The 18,776-nt window shown below is 40.5% G+C and overlaps 1 protein-coding gene and 1 pseudogene across 4 annotated transcripts in view; one reads left to right on the top strand and one right to left on the bottom strand.

Annotated features, from left to right (window-relative positions):
• Window positions 1-13,040, bottom strand: part of LOC111955272 (echinoderm microtubule-associated protein-like 3) — a 40,056-nt gene extending 27,016 nt beyond the window's left edge. For 2 of the 4 annotated variants that reach the window (XM_070436264.1, XM_023975465.2), the window contains exon 1: window positions 12,548-12,758. In XM_070436264.1, coding sequence (XP_070292365.1) covers window positions 12,548-12,572 — 25 coding nt within the window. In that variant the 5' untranslated portion in view covers window positions 12,573-12,758. Of the gene's footprint in view, window positions 1-12,547; window positions 12,763-13,001 lie in introns of those variants that run through there. The other 2 variants (XM_023975458.2, XM_070436273.1) reach the window with 2 other exon arrangements.
• Window positions 13,041-13,842: 802 nt separating this feature from the next.
• LOC111980829 (evolutionarily conserved signaling intermediate in Toll pathway, mitochondrial-like) lies at window positions 13,843-16,275 on the top strand (annotated as a pseudogene).
• Window positions 16,276-18,776: the final 2,501 nt, after the last annotated feature.

The following is an 18,776-nucleotide window of genomic DNA, read 5'->3' as shown; positions in this document are numbered from 1 at the left end:
CTTTCCTCCAGAAGGGCCATTCTATGGATTACATTTTGCGAAAATCCCCAAAAACGGGGAATTCTCATAATCAAGTCAAGGTGTCCTGTATGTAAGTGACTCACAGCATGATACTTTCTCTATACTTTGTCCCTAACCCTTTGCCTACTGGCACCACAGCTGGTATAACCTATGCTGCTACTGAATCCATGCACTGTAGCAGTTAAGCTATCATTTAACGGTCATTGTTGTTGATAGTAAGTATTTGTTACTCCAAGTGTGCTCATTTCCATTGAGAGGAGGAGTGGTTCTCACCGAGAGCCTCTCACCTACTTACTAGTGAGCACTGGGTGAAGCGTTTCCTAAAAACTCCTAGAGCACTTGACTGTTTTGCCTGGTTTGGCTCGTAAGGAAAAATGACACTTTAAACAGTTGGATAAGAATGCAGTGGCCAAGCGAACATGCAATCCATCACTAGAGGAGAAACAGTTCCGCTTAACGACTTGAAAGCATGAAAATATCCCTCGCCTTGAAGCCTGCAAGAAAAAAATATATATTTTCAGATTCCAGTGATGGCTTCAAATCAATACACCCACACACTCCTGCACACTTTCGTATGCAATCTCTGAAACCAGAACCATGGCTTCACTCCACCCAACCCACCCACCCATCCACCCACACGACGACCAGAACCATAGCTCCAGTCCATACACAATGGGGTCATTGAGCCTTGCTGGTAGGAAGACTCTCTCTGCTGTCTGTGTTCAGACTGAGACTGAACCAGCTGTCTACAGGGCCAGACCAAGCCTCTCACTGGAAACACACCACACAGACAGAACAACAACAGCTATGGAAGATGATACAGGAATACATTTACATTACATTTGAGTCATTTAGCAGACGCTCTTATCCAGCGCGACTTATTCCTCTTAAGGTAGCTAGGTGGAACAACCACATATCACAACCATAGTACATTTTTCATCAATAAAGTTGCTATCAGTGAAGTCAGTGCTAGTAAAGGGAAAAAAGACAAGTGCGAGTGTTAGTTCACYAAAGGCTTGAGAACTGTTTCTCCGCTGGTGATGGATTGCATGGTCGCTTGGCCACCTCATTCTTATCCAACTGTTTAAAGTGTCATTTTTCCTTATGTATTGTTCATGTATTGTTCACGAAAGGCTTTTCGAGAACAATACATGAAATGAGAGAATGTAGTGTGCACTATACCGTGGTTTTGATAATACTACATACATAATATTCTTGCCGTTTAAATTCCACGCTGAGGCGAACTGTAGTTGAACTCAATGAACTTGGTCATGATGACATACATAGYGAAACACGTGACTTCACACACTTGTTTGAAGAGGGCTTAGAATGTAGCAGTAGAACAAGAATCTCTAATCAAGGACAGGAAACACCTGACTCAAGTGGTTGAGTTAGGGCACTAAAGAATATTGACATTCGCCAGCACTGTGAAGAGTAGATGCTCTGTGGCCTACAGATAATAGGGCCCCTAAACCAACGAGGAGGTCTAATCTCAGAGTGTATACTAAACAACACAGTATGGGATACAGAATTAATGCTGCAATATGTAACTTTTTGGGCGACCCGACCAAATTCACGTATAAATGTGAGTCATAGATCTGTCATTCTCATTGAAAGCAAGTCTAAGAAACTGTAGATATCTTCTATGTGCGCTATTTCTATTCTTAAGTTTCGTTTGTGTTTTTTTACTTTCGTTTTTGCACACACGCTTCAAACAGCTGAAAATACAATATTTTTGTTATGGAAAATATATTTCACAGCTGTTTAGATGGTATAATAATTCTCTACAGAATGACTGCTTGTTTTGTCACAAACAGAAATGGCGGAGTTATTTCTGCATACTGCACCTTTAAATATTACAGAAGTATTTACATTTTAGGCCTATCTCTATGGAATGGGTTGTAACACATTAGCCTCTGTTCCAATCCACTGACTTGAAAKCTAAATGAAAAGCCAGCAACATGGAAGAGATTCCTTTTCAGTCTTTCAACTCCCATCGTTTTTGGCAAATCTCAGCTGATTCGATCAACTGCGAAGCATGAAGTTAAGACTTGTGGTCGAAACTTTTAACAGTTAGAAATGAGAAACAGCTGAGAGAAAGAAGAGATTACAATGGACTATGTGTACTGTTAATGATCACTGAAACATGATCTATTTTATTCACCTTCCAATTCAGACAGACTCTTCCATGCAATCGTTCTATCACTTTCTCTGCCTCGTTTTTGCTCGCGCACACACACAACTAAACAAAAGCACTAAAAGCACCAACACTCCCACAATCCAAACCCAGAGTGTTTRTGCAGGAAAGAGGCTTTAACGTCATACACAAAATGACTCACGCAAACTTTACACAGGAAAAAAATCATATGACAATGTGTATAATGTAGAGGTTGTCTTGATTTATCTCAGATTGTGTGGGCCTGCACCTCTGAATAATGGGTCTTTAGTCAGTATAGTTATCATATTTAAATAAACACAGAAATTAAGTTATTAATACAGTATTACTGCTATTATCTGTGGCGAATGGAGCAAGACTAGCATTAAATGCCAAAACTCACAGATCTGAGCAAACGTGGCTATGAGTCAGAGATCAAATCCCAAGGGGTCTTGAAAGATGAAGCCAAGAATGTGGACAGAATCTTGAGCCATCGCATAAATGACAATGTAATATACACTGAACAAAAATATKAAATGCAACAATTTCYAAGATTTTACTGAGTTACAGGTGATGAAGCCAGATGTGGAGGTCCTGGGCTGGCATGGTTACACGTAGTCTAACATTTCTGGGATTTTTCATTTCAGCTCATGAAACATTGGACCAACATTACATGTTGCATTTATATTTTTGTTCAGTGTATTTAAGGTTTGCCTGGTATTATTACCGTTGCTGTTGCTAATGCTAATGCTAACCATTCAAACTTCTACCACTAATACAACTTTTAATAAAGAGTTCCATTTCAATATGTGTACCTACAAAAGCAGTGTGGTACGTAAAGGGAACACATTTTACAAAACTGGGTGAGACCTTAGCCATTATAAAAAGGTACACTGCTGGCCACTTGCAGGTACAAAAGGCACAGTTGGGAACTTGCAGGACTACTGTACATTGCATTGTTGCAGCAGGTACTGCAGGTCTGCACTCTCAAAGGAGAGATTGGTTACTGTAAGATACCTTATCATTCTTCATTAATTTGTGATGAGTAAGATCAAGAACTGTTGCAGTCTTAGGCACAACCCATCTTTCAGGGGGACGTTCAAGAACGTAGCCAATAGCACTCCTGAACACATCGGGAAGTAATTAGTGGTTTGTGTTCTTGGTCTGTTTTTAGGGGAGGTATGGTATTTATGGTTGTGAACAGGAGCAACAGATGGGAATAGAATGTCCTCAGGAAGTGAAAAGGAAGAGGGGTTTATGTTTCCTCTAGAGCAGGCCTGGGCAACTACAGTCCTCYGGGGCCTGATTGGTGTCACACTTTTGCCCCAGTCCCAGCTAACACACCTGACTCCAATAYTCAACTAATCATGATCTTCAGTTTAGAATGCAATTAGTTAAAATCAGCTGCGTTTGCTAGGGATGGGAGAAAAGTATGACACCAATCAGGCCCCCGAGGARTGGAATTGCCCAGACCGGCGTCTAGCGCAATAATGCTGCAATTTGTTAGAGAACACTGGAGAGGGTTGTTTGCTCACACACACACACGGACACACACACACACACAGACGGACACACGCACCCAGCTGCCTTGTCACAAATTTCCAAGCTTCTATTTTTTTTGTCGTTACAACTTTTTTTCTCATGACAAGCCAAGGCCCGCGGGTGAGTCCCAAAGGAAGCTGGAGAGGAACATACACATGCACAACGACTGAAATGGATGGGGCTGGAAGCAATCTGGAGAGCTGGAGTGGAGTGTGGTCTCTGGTCTGATTGAATGTTGGAGCCGCTCTGTTCTTCACGTCTTTCTCTTTTTATCTCTTTCTCTCTGGCTTTCTGTTCCTTTCTCTTTCTCTCATCATACACACATCCACTCTCTCCCTCAATCCATTTTAAAATCAACTAAAGCTGGAAATAGTTTTTTGACGAAGCAGTACCTGGCTAACAGTAGTAAAATACACAACTACATTCTCCATTCATTATTTATGGTGACTTTATGAAAGTGACTCCAACTCAAACAACGCCTCAACAAATTGTTATTCCAGGGATCAGTTTAAGCCACTGTTTGTATAGAGTTGGACGCCATATCACCAAGGAATATCAGAACCATCACACTGATGATAACTGATAAACAACGATACTGGTAGGAAAAGAAAACACAATTACGCTTTACGCCGCGGATGGTTATATTTGGAGCCCCAAGTTCTCTGAGCATAATGGACATAATATAACACACTGTAAACACATCAGGAAATCAGCCCCAAGTGATTTTGATTTCAGAAATCATGATCGTATACAAATGTAAGCAAGGTTTGAAATMATTATGTTTTAGTCAAACATTATACATATTTGGGCTTCTCGCAGTCAGTTTGCAGTCCACAAATTATTTGTAATTACAGTGCATTCGGAAAGTATTCAGACCCCTTGACTTTTCCACATTTTGCTTCGTTACAGCCTTATTCTAAAATAGATTTGTTTCTCATCAATCTACACACAATACCCCATAATGAAAAAGCAAAAACAGTTTGGGGATATTTTTGCAAATGTATAAAAAWAWAAWAATGAAATATCACATTTACATAAGTAAGCTCTGTCAGGTTGGATGTGGAGCGTCGATGCACAGCTATTTTCAGGTCTCTCCAGAGATGTTAGATCAGTTTCAAGTCCGGGCTCTGGCTGGGCCACTCAAGAACATTCAGAGACTTGTCCCGAAGCCACTCCTGCATTGTCTTGGCTGTGTGCTTAGGGTCGTTGTCCGGTTGTAGGGTGAACCTTCGCCTCAGTCTGAGGTCCTAATCGCTCTGGAGCAGGTTTTCATCAAGGATCTCTCTGTACTTTACTCCGTTCATCTTCCCCTCGATCCTGAATAGTCTCCCAGCCCCTGCCGCTGAAAAACATCCCCACAGCATGATGCTGCCACCACCATGRTTCACTGTAYGGATGGTGCCAGGTTTRCTCCAGACGTGACGCTTGGCATTCAGACCAAAGAGTTCAATCTTGGTTTCATCAGACCAGAGAATCTTGTTTATCATTGTCTGAGAGTCCTTTAGTTGCCTTTTGGCAAACTCCAAGCGGGCTGTCATGTGCCTTTTATTGAGGAGTAGCTTCCGTCTGGCCACTCTACCATAAAGGCCTGATTGGTGAAATGCTGCAGAGAGGGTTGTCCTTCTGGCAGGTTCTCCCATCTCCACAGAGGAACTCTGGAGCTCTGTCAGAGTGACCATCAGGTTCTTGGTCACCTCCCTGACCAAGACCCTTCTCCCCCGATTGRTCAGTTTGGCCGGGCGCCCAGCTCTAGGAAGAGTCTTGGTGGTTCCAAACTTGTTAAATTTAAGAATGATGGAGGCCACTGAGTTCTTGGGGACTTTCAATGCTGCAGAAATGTCTTGGTACCCTTCCTCAAATCTGTGCCTCGACACAATCCTGTCTCGGAGCTCTATGGTCAATTCCTTCGACCACATGGCTTGGTTTTTGCTCTGACATGCACTGTCAACTGTGGGACCTTATATATAGACTGATGTGTGCGCCTTTCCAAATCATGTCCAATCAATTGAATGATCAATGGAAACAGGATGCACCTGAGTTCAATTGAGTCTCATAGCAAACGGTCTGAATACTTTAGAAAATAAGGTTTCTGTTTTTAATGTTTTATAAATGTGCAAAGATTTCTAAAAACCTGTTTTCACTTTGACATTATGGGGTGTTGTGTGTAGATTGATGAGGATTTTGTTTTATTTAATCCATTTTAGAATAAGGCTGTAACTTAAAAAATGTGGCGGCAGCTTAGTGGTTAGAGCGTCGTGCCAGCACACCGAAAGGTTGCTGGATCAAATCTCCGAGCTGACAAGGTAAAAGTCTGTCGTTCTGCCCCTGAACAAGGCAGTTAACCCACTGTTCACCAGTAGGCCGTCATTGTAAATAAGAATTTGTTCTTAACTGTCTTGACTAGTTAAATAAAGGTTAAATATTTTTTTTTAAATGTGGTAAGAGTCAAGGTGTCTGAATACTTTCTGAATGAACTGTATGTTCCGCCCCACCGACCATCCGCTCAAGAAAAGAAAATATATATAAAAATAGGCCTGCGTCTGAATCTAGTTGATGATCCCTGGTGTAGAGCCCTTTACCGCCCACAACACCTCAGATGGCCCAGGCCACTCAGCACAGAAAAGAGTCAAATTAGAGCAACATCATCTAGATGTTGTTTTATGATATCTGTTCTCCTCGTGCTGTAACTGTTCTGGATTGACTTGTTTGTCATATGTCCATGTGCTTCTGTGTTGTGATGTCTGTCTTGTCCTGTGATTTAATGTTTTTTTGTATTTTTTTTATGTATTTTATTTATTGCACAGCACTTCTCAGTTGTCACTGGCCAGGCCGTCATTGTAAAGAAATTGACTCACCTAGATAAATAAAGGTTAAACATTTCAAATAAATATTTTGCCCAGGCTGACTTTTTGAAGAACTGTAGTTAAATTAAAAGGAAAAAGTACTTTTTAATCGAGGTTTGAATTGGTGTCAACATAGTGGTTTTATGGCTATAAGGACGTTTTCGTTTCTATCTTTWTGTTTTATAGATGTTTTTTCTAATCTTAATAGTTTGGGATTTTCTTATCTTGATGTATCCAAAGTCCTTACTTGCAATCTAACCTCAACAGATTGTTCGACTGATTTATCACTGTTACTTCATTGTGGTTGAAACAGTCTTAAAATCGAGACGTGACGGTTATTTTCCATCCTAGACTCTCAAGAGTAAGGATTGACAGCACACACATACACACACACAGTCTTGTACAGCTAACCTTGAGGGGACACACAATTCAGTCCCATTCAAAATCCTATTTTCCCTAACCCAAACACCTAACCTGAACCCTAGCTCCCAACCATAACCCCAAACCCCRTAGAAATAGCATTTGAKCTAGTTGGGACTAACAACATTTCCCCATTTGGGACTTCTGGTCCCCACAAGAAGAATTKAACACGTCCACACACAGCCTCTTCCCACATTTCACCCACCCTTTGTCAACTCCTTTCCAGTGATGCACCGTGACGGGTGGCATTCACCACCTACAGAGAGCGTCTGTCCCCGTCACTTGTCCCCGGGACCCATGTCATCACGAGCACGATGCCACCACAATACATCCTGTGCCTTACTTTACACCTCTGCACGAGCTGTGGGCGATGCCGTCTTCCATCTAACTTTGCACACTGAACCGAAACAGAGAGATATAGCTACATTACAGCAGAACACACTGACAGACTCAGCCACACCTGCGAGAATATATGCAGGGAAATMAATACTGTCTGCTGCTATTACTCCCTGTCTAAAGTTTAATAGAAAACGCTGCTCTATGATCATATCTTATTATCCTAGGAGAAATTTCAGAGTAGCATTGTCTGATGGAAATGTGTGGACTTTCGTCGGCTGCTCAACCTACATCAATCCTTGACACACCAAAGCCTGCCGAAGAATACTCTGTATTTGATACTAGCTGAAGATTAAATGTTGGTCGCAAATATTGAAGCTCAACACAAGATTAAGAGGATTAAAACAATCTGAAAATAAACATTAAACACCCACAGAGATTTCTCTTGAGCTGTTTGGGGTCAACACAGTGTCACTAAACTTAAAATCGGAGGGAAATTTTGCAAGAGCYTTCTTGCTTTGCATGCAGATAAAGCGATGAGGTATCAAATGTTAACAGTAATACCAGTATGTTCTCTCACACACACAGAGGATGGTAGTGCAAAGGAGATGCTGGGTATAGTCAACCATGTCAAAAGCACCTGCAATTTTTCTCATGTGTAGATAAAGCAAGTTATGAACAAACCTTCTACCGACTACCGCAATGAAAACCATAACCAAATGAAGAGGTCCAGATAGAAGCAAGCTATCTGACATGTTCTCAGACCCTAATCAACAGTGATTTGTGACAGGGCAGCATGGAATTATCAGCTAGCTATGGGGGTGGAGACATTTGTGATTTTATGGACAGTTCAGCCTAATACCCACAATCCCTAACAGTAAACTCACTGACAGCCCACTGACAGTCCCATCCTGGGTGGCAGTTTCACTTTGTAAGCCGTAAATAGCTGAGGTTAGAATTGTTGTAGGATAAGCTGATCCCAGATCTGTGCTTAGTGGGACATATTCTAGTTAGCTGTGAGTGAAACATACTAGAGGTCGACCGATTATGATTTTTCAACGCAGATACCGATTATTGGAGGACCAAAAAAAGCCTATACCAATTAAATCGGCCGATTTTTATATATATATATATATATATGTAATAATGACAATTACAACAATACTGAATGAGCACTTTTATTTTAACTTAATATAATACATAAATAAAATCTATTTAGTCTCAAATAAATAATGAAACATGTTTAATTTGGTTTAAATAATGCAAAAACAGTGTTTGAGAAGGAAGTAAAAGTGCAATATGTGCCATGTAAAAAAGCTAACGTTTAAGTTCCTTGCTCAGAACATGAGAATATATGAAAGCTGGTGGTTCCTTTTAACATGAGTCTTCAATATTCCCAGTTAAGAAGTTTTAGGTTGTAGTTATTATAGGACTATTTCTCTCTATACCATTTGTATTTCATAGACCTTTGGCTATTGGATGTTCTTATAGACACTATAGTATTGCCAGCCTAATCTCGGGAGTTGATAGGCTTGAAGTCATAAACAGCGCTGTGCTTCAAGCATTGCGAAGAGCTGCTGGCAAACACAAGAAAGTGCTGTTTGAATGAATGCTTACGAGCCTGCTGCTGCTTACCACCGCTCAGTCAGACTGCTCTATCAAATATCAAATCATAGACTTATAATATAATAAACACAGAAATACGAGCCTRAGGTCAGTAATATGGTCAAATCCGGAAACTATCATTTCGAAAACTAAATGTTTATTCTTTCAGTGAAACACAGAAACGTTATGTATTTTATCGAACTGGTGGCAACCCTAAGTCTAAATATTGCTGTTACATTGCACAACCTTCAATGTTATGTCATAATTATGTAAAATTCTGGCAAATTAATTACGGTCTTTGTTAGGAAGAAATGGTCTTCACACAGTTCGCAACAAGCCAGGCGGCCCAAACTGCTGCATATACCCTGACTCTGCGTGCACAGAACGCAAGAGAAGTGACACAATTTCCCTGGTTAATATTGCCTGCTAACATGAATTTCWTAACTAAATATGCAGGTTTAAAAAWATATACTTGTGTATTGATTTTAAGAAAGGCATTGATGTTTATGGTTAGGTTCATTGTTGCAACGATTGTGCTTTTTCGCAAATGCGCTTTTGTTAAATCATCACCCGTTTGGRGAAGTAGGCTGTGATTTGATGATAAATTAACAGGCACCACATTGATTATATGCAATGCAGGACAAGCTAGTTAAACTAGTAATATCATCAACCATGTGTAGTTAACTAGTGATTATGGTAAGATTGATTGTTTTTATAAGGTAAGTTTAATGCTAGCTAGCAACTTACCTTGGCTCCTTGCTGCACTCTCATAGCAGGTGGTCAGCCTGCCACACAGTCTCCTCGTGGATTGCAATGTAATCAGCCATAATCGGCGTCCAAAAATGCCGATTACTGATTGTTATGAAAACTTGAAATCGGCCGTAATTAATCGGCCATGCGAATAATCGGTCGACCTCTAAAACATACTGACAGACAGGCATTACCCACAGTTGCTAACGGGGCGTCTGCCTCTCCATGTGATATTGGGCCCGTTAGATATTGCAGCCGACTTTAAAGGCGAGTTGAGACTGATTGATCMAAAAATCATAACTAACTAACTACTCAATATTATTTGTAGATCAGTCAGTCGCAATTTACTCAACATATAATGCACTGACACAAATGACTGTTGAAAGAAATTGATAATAGAAGATTGTGGGAGCTCTACTGTTAGAGTTCAGTGCAGCCTTGGATATTATTGACCATAACCTGTTGTTGAGAAAACATGTTTTATGGCTTTTCAACCTGGATCCAGAGCTATCTATCTAATATAACACAGAGGGTTTTCTTTCATGGAAGTCTCTATAATTTCAAACATGTAGGGTGTGGTGTACCGCAGGGCAGCTCTCTAGGCCCTCTACTCTTTTCACCAATGACCTGCCACTGGCATTAAACAAAGCCTTTGTGTCCATGTATGCTAATGATTCAGCCATATGTGTCAACAACCACAGCTAATGAAGTCACTGAAACCCTAAACAAATAGATGCAGTCTGTTTTGGAATGGGTGGCCATTAATAAACTGGTCCTGAACGTCTCTAAAACTAAGAGCATTGTATTTGGTACAAATCATTTCCTAAGCTCTAGACCTCAGCTGGATCTGGTAATGAATGGTGCGACTGTTGAACAAGTTGAGGAGACTAAATGATTTGCTGTTACCTTAGATTGTAAACTGTCATGGACCAAAACATAGATTCAATGGTTGTAAAAATGGGGAGAGGTCTTTCCATAATAAAAGAMATGTTCTGCTTTTTTGACATCACACACAAAAAAGCAAGTCCTGCAGGCTCTAGTTTTATCTTATCTTGATCATTGTCCAGTCATGTGGTCAAGTGCTGCAAAGAAAGACCTAGTTAAGCTATAGCTAGAACAGAGCGGCACGTCTTGCACTTCATTGTAGTCAGAGGGCTAATATCAATACGATGCATGCCAGTCTCTCTTGGCTAAGAGTTAAGGAGAGACCGACTGCATCACTTCTTTTTATAAGAAACATTAATGTATTGAAAATTCCAAATTGTTTGCAGTCAACTTACACACGGCTCTGACACACACACTTACCCCACCAGACATGCCAAAGGGGTCTTTTCACAGTCTCCAAATTCAAGAAAGCTTTCAGTATTATAGAGCCATTATTGCATGGAACTCCCTTCCATCTCATATTGCTCAAATGAACAGCAAACCTGGTTTCAAAAAACAGATATATCAACCCCTCACGGGACACAACGCTTCTCCCTTATTTGACCTAGATATTGTGTMTATGTATTGATATGTAGGCTGTGTGTGCCATTTTTACATTTACGTAGTTCTGTACTTGATCTGTTTTTGTCTATTAATGTTCTGTATTATGTCATGTTACATGTTTTATGTGGACCCCAGGAAAAGTAGCTACTCCTTTCGAAACAGCTAATGGGGATCCTAATAAAATACCAAATACTATGACACATCACGGTTTTGATGCTCTCAATTATTGACTGTACCCCTGTGTGCCCCGTTTACAAGACGGTAAACAAAACAGCAGCACCTAAAGTGGGACTGAGACAGATACGCCACAATGGCTCCCATTCTACTCCTTTATAGAACCCATTAAAAGTTGCATTGCCAAGGCGGTAGCAACATAACCAATGCTACTGCAAAATGGAGGGAAAKACAATTAATACTGAATATCTGTTTATTTACATTTAAAACCATGCCCAAAGATGTTTGGGTTAGAGGTGGGTAGGTACCCCCAAATTAGTTCATGCATCATATGGTAAGGGCTACTAAAAATCTTGAACACCCATCATGTCAATATGCGGTTTATAGTTATAGTTCCTCTCTCTTGCTTGATCTAGGAACCGTTGAAGTTTCTCAAGTGCAGATGGTGGTCCAACAACTACRGTGACTGTAGAACTCTGACAGGGCTTTAAATGCATCCATAACTCTGGACAGATTAAATTGTGTCTAGCCTGTTCATCAATGCACTGAACTAACTTCCATATAGGACTGTCGCCCMGGAACTTTGAATATGACTGTTGTTTTAGCGTGATCAAGGAGCTTATAGTGATACATCACTATTCAAATTAAAATCAATCAATTTGAATGCATACCTGTTCTCTTTATTGGRGTAGCTAATGGGGTTGCCTTGCCATAGAAACAGTCAAGAGACCACAAACTAAGGAGCTAACCTGGCAAAAAGTAATCTAGCATCCTACCCAATTGGGAGAGAACATTCTAGATAACATTCTGTTCCCACGTCTGCCAGTACATTCACCAGAACTCCATATGCACACCCTYACTCAAGAGAGATGGGGGATATAAATGACTTTGTTTCACACTTACCTAGAGGATACAACAAAGTGCATTTTCATGATTTAAAACAGTGAACAAGAACATAGCAAAATCCTTACAAACTGAAAGCACATAACATCATTGGCCCTAGGTTATCATCAAAGTGCTATTACTCCTTTATACAATTGCAAAGGTGTGTTTTCAGTTTTTCAATTGCATGTTTCGCACAAACTACACATGCTGCTTTGTAATTTGCAGACTGATACGCCCACATAAGTAACTGTGTGGTTGAGATACAGAAAGTAGCAACTCAAAGTTTAAAACGGTTAACTACAAATACGATTTTAGATGCTTTACTTACCTAGGCTATTCGTAGAACCATCCATGACTGATTGCCCAGAAGTTATTTACTGTCTTCTAGGAGTGGAGTTTGTTTTGGGGTGTATTTTCCATGCTGCTGCTCGACCCCGGAGGGTGTCAGAAATCACACCCGGGAGCTCGCGCTGAAGTTGTTTCTTTAGAAAAGAGAGGAGACACGCATGGCAACGTGCGCAGTTGCTAGAGAGGATTGTGTGGAAACCCCCCCCCCCCCCCAAAAAAAGAATGCACTCAAATACTTTACACAAATCCAGGAAATGAGCTGAACATTGGGGGGACAAGTGCAAATTCACCCAATAGATTCACATAGACTCCGCACCAGAATTTCCTAAAGTATGCTCGTGGAGACAAGTATGGTATAACTATCCCCGCGTTTTGCGATGGCTATGTGTGTATGTAATAATAAAATGCTCCTTACTGAAACGTTGTAGTACTACCTTTTGAGTTATACCTCCTGTCATCCAAAAGTTCTGTTCAACTGATAWTTTTAATTTCAAAGATATTTCCTGCCACCTGGTGGCGTGTTTTTGTACTTATCTTCATCTACACCATGGCGGAACTAAAGCTCGGCGTCCTTGTTTTTGTTATGATGGGGGAACAAAAACCCGGTTGAACCAGGAAATGCATCCGGGGGTTCTACATGGAGATGCCCATGGAGTGACATGTCTGAAGGAGACTTGATACAATGGAGATTAATCTCACCACACMTTTACCTCTACGTATAACTTGCGAGCTTTTAAGGTCACTCACAAGTTGAATTGTCACATAGTCATAAATTGAACATGGCTACTTATAGCTAGGTAAAAGATACAGTATGTTTTCCTGTGTTTATGTCTGTTTGTTTCATGCTTCCATTAAAACCACAGAGATTAATCTGCACGTATGTTTTGCAAGCTGTCACAATATATTAATATTAGTGCAGATTCATAGTGTCCCTGTACTATTTGTCCCATCTGCTTATCTTGTTAATCATGTCAGCTTCACTCTTCTCTTTTGTAGGAGCCACATGATGCATGAACCATGAACAGTGCCCGCTGTCTACTCCGGTTCCAGGGTGTGTGGTTCCTGGCCCCCTCTGTCAGAGKAGCTGTCCAACYTGCTACCCTGTGTCAGACAGCCACAGCATTTCCCCTAATTACACTACACAACACCTGTGGCCAGGTATGTCACACCCTAAATCCATAGGAATTTCCCCAGGTAATCACATCGACATGGTAGTTAAATTTGAGTGGATAGRGATGGATGATCGTTATCCTCAATCGTAGGGTTAGGAGCACTATGGCAGGGCTCTCCAACCATGTTCRAGGTGAGCTATCCTGTAGGTTTTCACTCCAACCCCAGTTGTAACTAACCTGATTCATCTTATAAACCAATTCATTATTAGAAACAAATGCACTAGATTAGGGTTGGAATGAAAACCTACAGGATAGTAGCTCTCCAGGAACAAGGTTGGAGAGCCCTGCACTACGGTGTATCAAGTTACCCTTTTTATGCATTTTGTTGAACTATGTTGACTGCTTGTATCTCCTCYTCAATACATTTCCTCMTCCTCAACAGGCACTGAGGCGTTTCCATGGCAGCCCTGGATGTTAWAAGAGCCAGCTCGTACCCACAGACCTAAGAGGACGAGGGTAGAATAAATGACAAGTCACTGATAACTCATGATGACCTGTTTGAGAGGMTGGCCAGGAAGGCKAAGACTAAAGCCACCTTCAACGGAGTGGTGGATGTCTTCAGGAAGAGGGGCATATGGCATCGAGGTCGCGTAGAGTTCATTTACGCAGCCTTGAAGAAGGTGCCAGAGTTCGGTGTGGAACGGGACCTTACAGTTTACAACAAGCTGTTGGATGTTTTCCCCAAGGAGGTGTTTGTGCCCAGGAACTTTATCCAGTGCATGTTCAAKCACTACCCCCGACAGCAGGAGTGTGGGGTGCACCTGCTGGAACAGATGGAGAACTATGGTGGTTGGGGGGGAGACAGTGGTGTGMTTGTGTTGTGTGTTTACTGTTTCCCCTACGATTTGTTTCAGCAACGGTGGCAAAGTTAGCGTAGGGGCGTGCTAGTGGGCGTGGCCAATTGCGTGGTCTCCGACCAAATATTTTAATGACCCTCCTCTTGGCCACAGACACAGTTTTGCTATTTTAAAGCWAATTTCCTGCAATACTACACATTTTGCCATGGCTTATGCTATCTGAGTGACTGAAATGTAACAAAATCAATGGGGGCCCCATGCCATGACACTTTTGGAATTTTAGATTCTCTCTGACTCTAGTTTTTAGTGGTGGTTGTTAGTTGTCAAAGATMATCTTATTTAAAAAATATATAGGTCGATTAACTTTTCTACATACTTTACATCTGGTTTTAGTCGTTTATATTTATACTGACAACATTTTACCAAACCCCACATTTGTATTGTTTAAAAAATATATATATTTCGTGGCGGCAACAATTTAGCAGCGGTTGCCCGTCCCTGCTAAATGAATATAGGGGTAACAGTGGTGTGTGTGAGAGAGAGAGAGAGAGAGAGAGAGAGAGAGCGCGATTTGGCCCACAGTTTTCAGAACAGTGGCTCTCAAACCATTAAAATATGAAGCTAGAGATTTCATTGACAGACCCTTTTTTTGTCATTCATTCATGTTCTGTATCATCAGGTATCATGCCAAATGTCGAGACTTAAGGTCCAGATCTTCAGGGACAAGATTCACCCTATGAGGAAGTACCAGCGCATCTTCTAATGGTTCCCCAAGTTCAAGCACGCCAACCCCTTTCCCGTCCCCCTGCAGCTCCCTGGGGACCTTGTTGACTTGGTCCGCCTCAGTCTCAACCGCATCACTAACAACCTATATTTAATTTATCAGTTATCATTGGCTAGGTGCAACTCCAGATGATGCACTGCAAACATACGGTTCTCAATGTTGTTACCAGTCAAAAGCTTGGACACACCTACTCATTCCAGGGTTTTCTTTATTTTTCATATTTTCTAKATTTTAGAATAATAGTGAAGACATCAACACTATAAAATAACACATGGAAACATGTAGTAACCAAAAAAGTGTTAAACAAAGTAGCCACCCTTGATGACAGCTTTGCACACTCTTGGCATTCTCTCAACCAGCTTCACCTGGAATGCTTTTCCAACAGTCTTGAAGGAGTTCCCACAGATGCTGAGCACTTGTTGGCTGCTTTTCCTTCAATCTGCYGTCCAACTCATCCCAAACCATCTCAATTGGGTTGATGTCGGGTGATTGTGGAGGCCAGGTCATCTGATGCAGCACTCCATCACTCTCCTTCCTGGTCAAATACCCCTTACYCAGCCTGGAGGTGTGTTGTTTCAAATTATAGTTCCACTAAGCTCAAACCAGATGGGATGGTGTATTGTTGCAGAATGCTGTGGTAGCCATGCTAGTTAAGTGTGCCTTGAATTCTAAATAAATCATTGACAGTGTCACCAGCAAAGCACAACCACACCATCACACCTCTATGCTTCACGGTGGGAACCACACATGCAGAGATCATCCGTTCACCAACTCTGCGTCTCACAAAGACATGGCGGTTGGAACCAAAAATCAAAAATTTGGACTCATTAGACCAAAGGACAGATTTCCACCAGTCTAATGTCCATTGCTCGTGTTTCTTGGCCCAAGCAAGTCTCTTAATCTTATTGGTGTCCTTTAGTAGTGGTTTCTTTGCAGCAATTTGACCATGAAGGCCTGATTCATGCAGTCTTCTCTGAACAGTTGATGTTGAGATGTGTCTGTTACTTGAACTCTGTGAAGCATTTATTTGGGCTGCAATCTGAGGTGCAGTTAACTCTAATGAACTTATCCTCAACAGCAGAGGTAACTCTGGGTCTTCCTTTCCTGTGGCGGTCCTCATGAGAGACAGTTTCATCATAGTGGCTGATGGTTTTTGCAACTGCAGGTGAAGAAACTTTAAAAGTTCTTGAAATTTTCCGGATTGACTGACCTTCATGTCTTAAAGTAATGATGGACTGTCATTTCTCTTCACTTATTTGAGCTGTTCTTGCCATAATATGGACTTGGTCTTCTACCAAAAAAGGCTATCTTCTGTATACCACCCCTACCTTGTCACAGCACAACTGATTGGCTCAAATGCATTAAGGAAAATACATTTCACAAATGAACTTTTAACAAGGCACACCWATTAATTGAAATGCATTCCAGGTYCCAAAAGGCACCTCGACCATGAGAAACAAGATTCTCTGGTCTGATGAAACCAAGATTGAACTCTTTGGCCTGAATGCCAAGTGTCACGTCTGGAGGAAAACCTGGCACCATCCCTAAGGTGAAGCATGGTGGAGACAGCGTCATGCTGTGGGGATGTTTTTCAGCAGCAGGGAGACTAGTCAGGATCCTATATATCAGGAGAGGAAGAGACGGARCCCTACATTGTTGTGGAGGAGGAACATCGCCGTAGCGTTTGAGAGGGAAGCAGTAAACAGCTACAGGACTGTGACAGAGCCCATTTCTCTACCAGAGAGAGTATTAGCTGAGAGCTTTTATCATAACTAACTCTTCCTTGTCAGGTCACTCCTMGCCCTCATAAAAATCTGGTAATAGGATTTCATTAAATAAGTGGATTTAATACCGAAGTATACTGTACCCACCTATTGTCAACTTGTAGGTTTCAAGAAACCAAGCTTAGGTACTTATTTAACCCAACGCCCTCTAAACTCATTTAATGTTGTCTTAAATGTCTTTGACAAGGCTCTTGCGCTTACTTTTAATTAGCACCGTGTCAAGATTCAAGAAAGCCTCAAATCAGGAAAAATATACAACTGATGTACATAATCTCTTATGCGTACCATACTGTTTTCATAGTATTTTCATTATATTTGTTACTTTGTACCTGAGTGAAGGGTGACAACCTAAATCAGTGTTGAAACTAGTGTGCATTGACATTAACTCAGTCAGTTGCCTTAAATATGTATCACCTTTTCAAAAAAAATTGGACAGTTGAAGTGAATTGTGATGCACATTGTTGACTTATCTTTAAGTATTGTTGACAATGGGGATAAAGTTATGGCCTCATATACACCCTCCTTGATAGTGCCAGCTAGCAATAAATCAGAACCACTTTTAAAAGATAGAAAAAAGGGTTTATTAGTACCGAAAAGGCATTTGAACATTCCCTTTTAAAACAGACAAAGGTAGGAACCAATTCAAAGAGGTACATTCTCAACAGGTATAATCATACAGCTTGGTCAGTGTCCCCTGTACATTTACAGTTTGCTACAGCTGTACAAGAAAAAGTTAAATCACAGTACAATCTGTTTTCAATGCATTTTCAGTCTGTTAAGACAACAGAAGACTGACTTCCAAAGCTTTGTGCTCTATAGGACATTATTGTCAGCATATTGGTGAACCAAAAACAATACAAATGGAAGTCCATTCCACACATTTTCTGTTACATATAGGAAGTATATAAAACAACCAAGCAGCAGGCCAATGGATCAATATTTTTTTGTTTGTTTAAAAAGTAATAAAAAATACATATGCTGATAATTGATTGTTAAAAATCAGGGATACAATTAAATWAAATGTAATAATAATCTATATCTGTGCCACTGACTGATTGTTCAGACTAAATAAAGGCATTAAGAATAATGTATACAGTATAAATAGACAAGGAAATATGAATCAGATCAGAAACAAAACGTGAGCAACAATTAAGTGATAGGCAATCAAATAATACATTAAAAGGGTTTTGACATTTCACCACCCCTTTAAACATAACGATTTTGTGTTGTATTTACAGTGCAGAAATACATTTGTCAAATCAGCATTACAAAAACAATGTTTACATTTATTAAAAGGAAGAACATTTCTATATTCCAGAACAACGATTTATGAAAACATGTTGTTTTGTGTGTCAAATAAGTATTTTGAAGAGTCAGTCTTGTAGATACAGTATGCTGCAAGAAAAATAATTATACCAGTACATTTTAGGACATATTTAGAATACCCTCATGCAAGGATGTCCCTTGTGAAAAGGGAAGAAATAAAACTGATGGTCTTGGACCTGAATAACAAATTGTTAATACAGTACAAAACTTTATACAAAACTGATAGTATTTGTGAGAAATATTAAATAAACTTATCATTAAGTAAAATTATAAAATGTACTGTATGTACAGACAAATATCAATCATTGAACAATTGATCACCTGTAGACCATTTCAATGGACGCAT

Source organism: Salvelinus sp. IW2-2015, linkage group LG3, assembly GCF_002910315.2.
Source record: "Salvelinus sp. IW2-2015 linkage group LG3, ASM291031v2, whole genome shotgun sequence".
NCBI lineage: Eukaryota > Metazoa > Chordata > Actinopteri > Salmoniformes > Salmonidae > Salvelinus > Salvelinus sp. IW2-2015.
The sequence above is the reverse complement of the archived record's forward strand: the minus strand, read 5'-3'. Positions and strand labels throughout refer to the sequence as shown.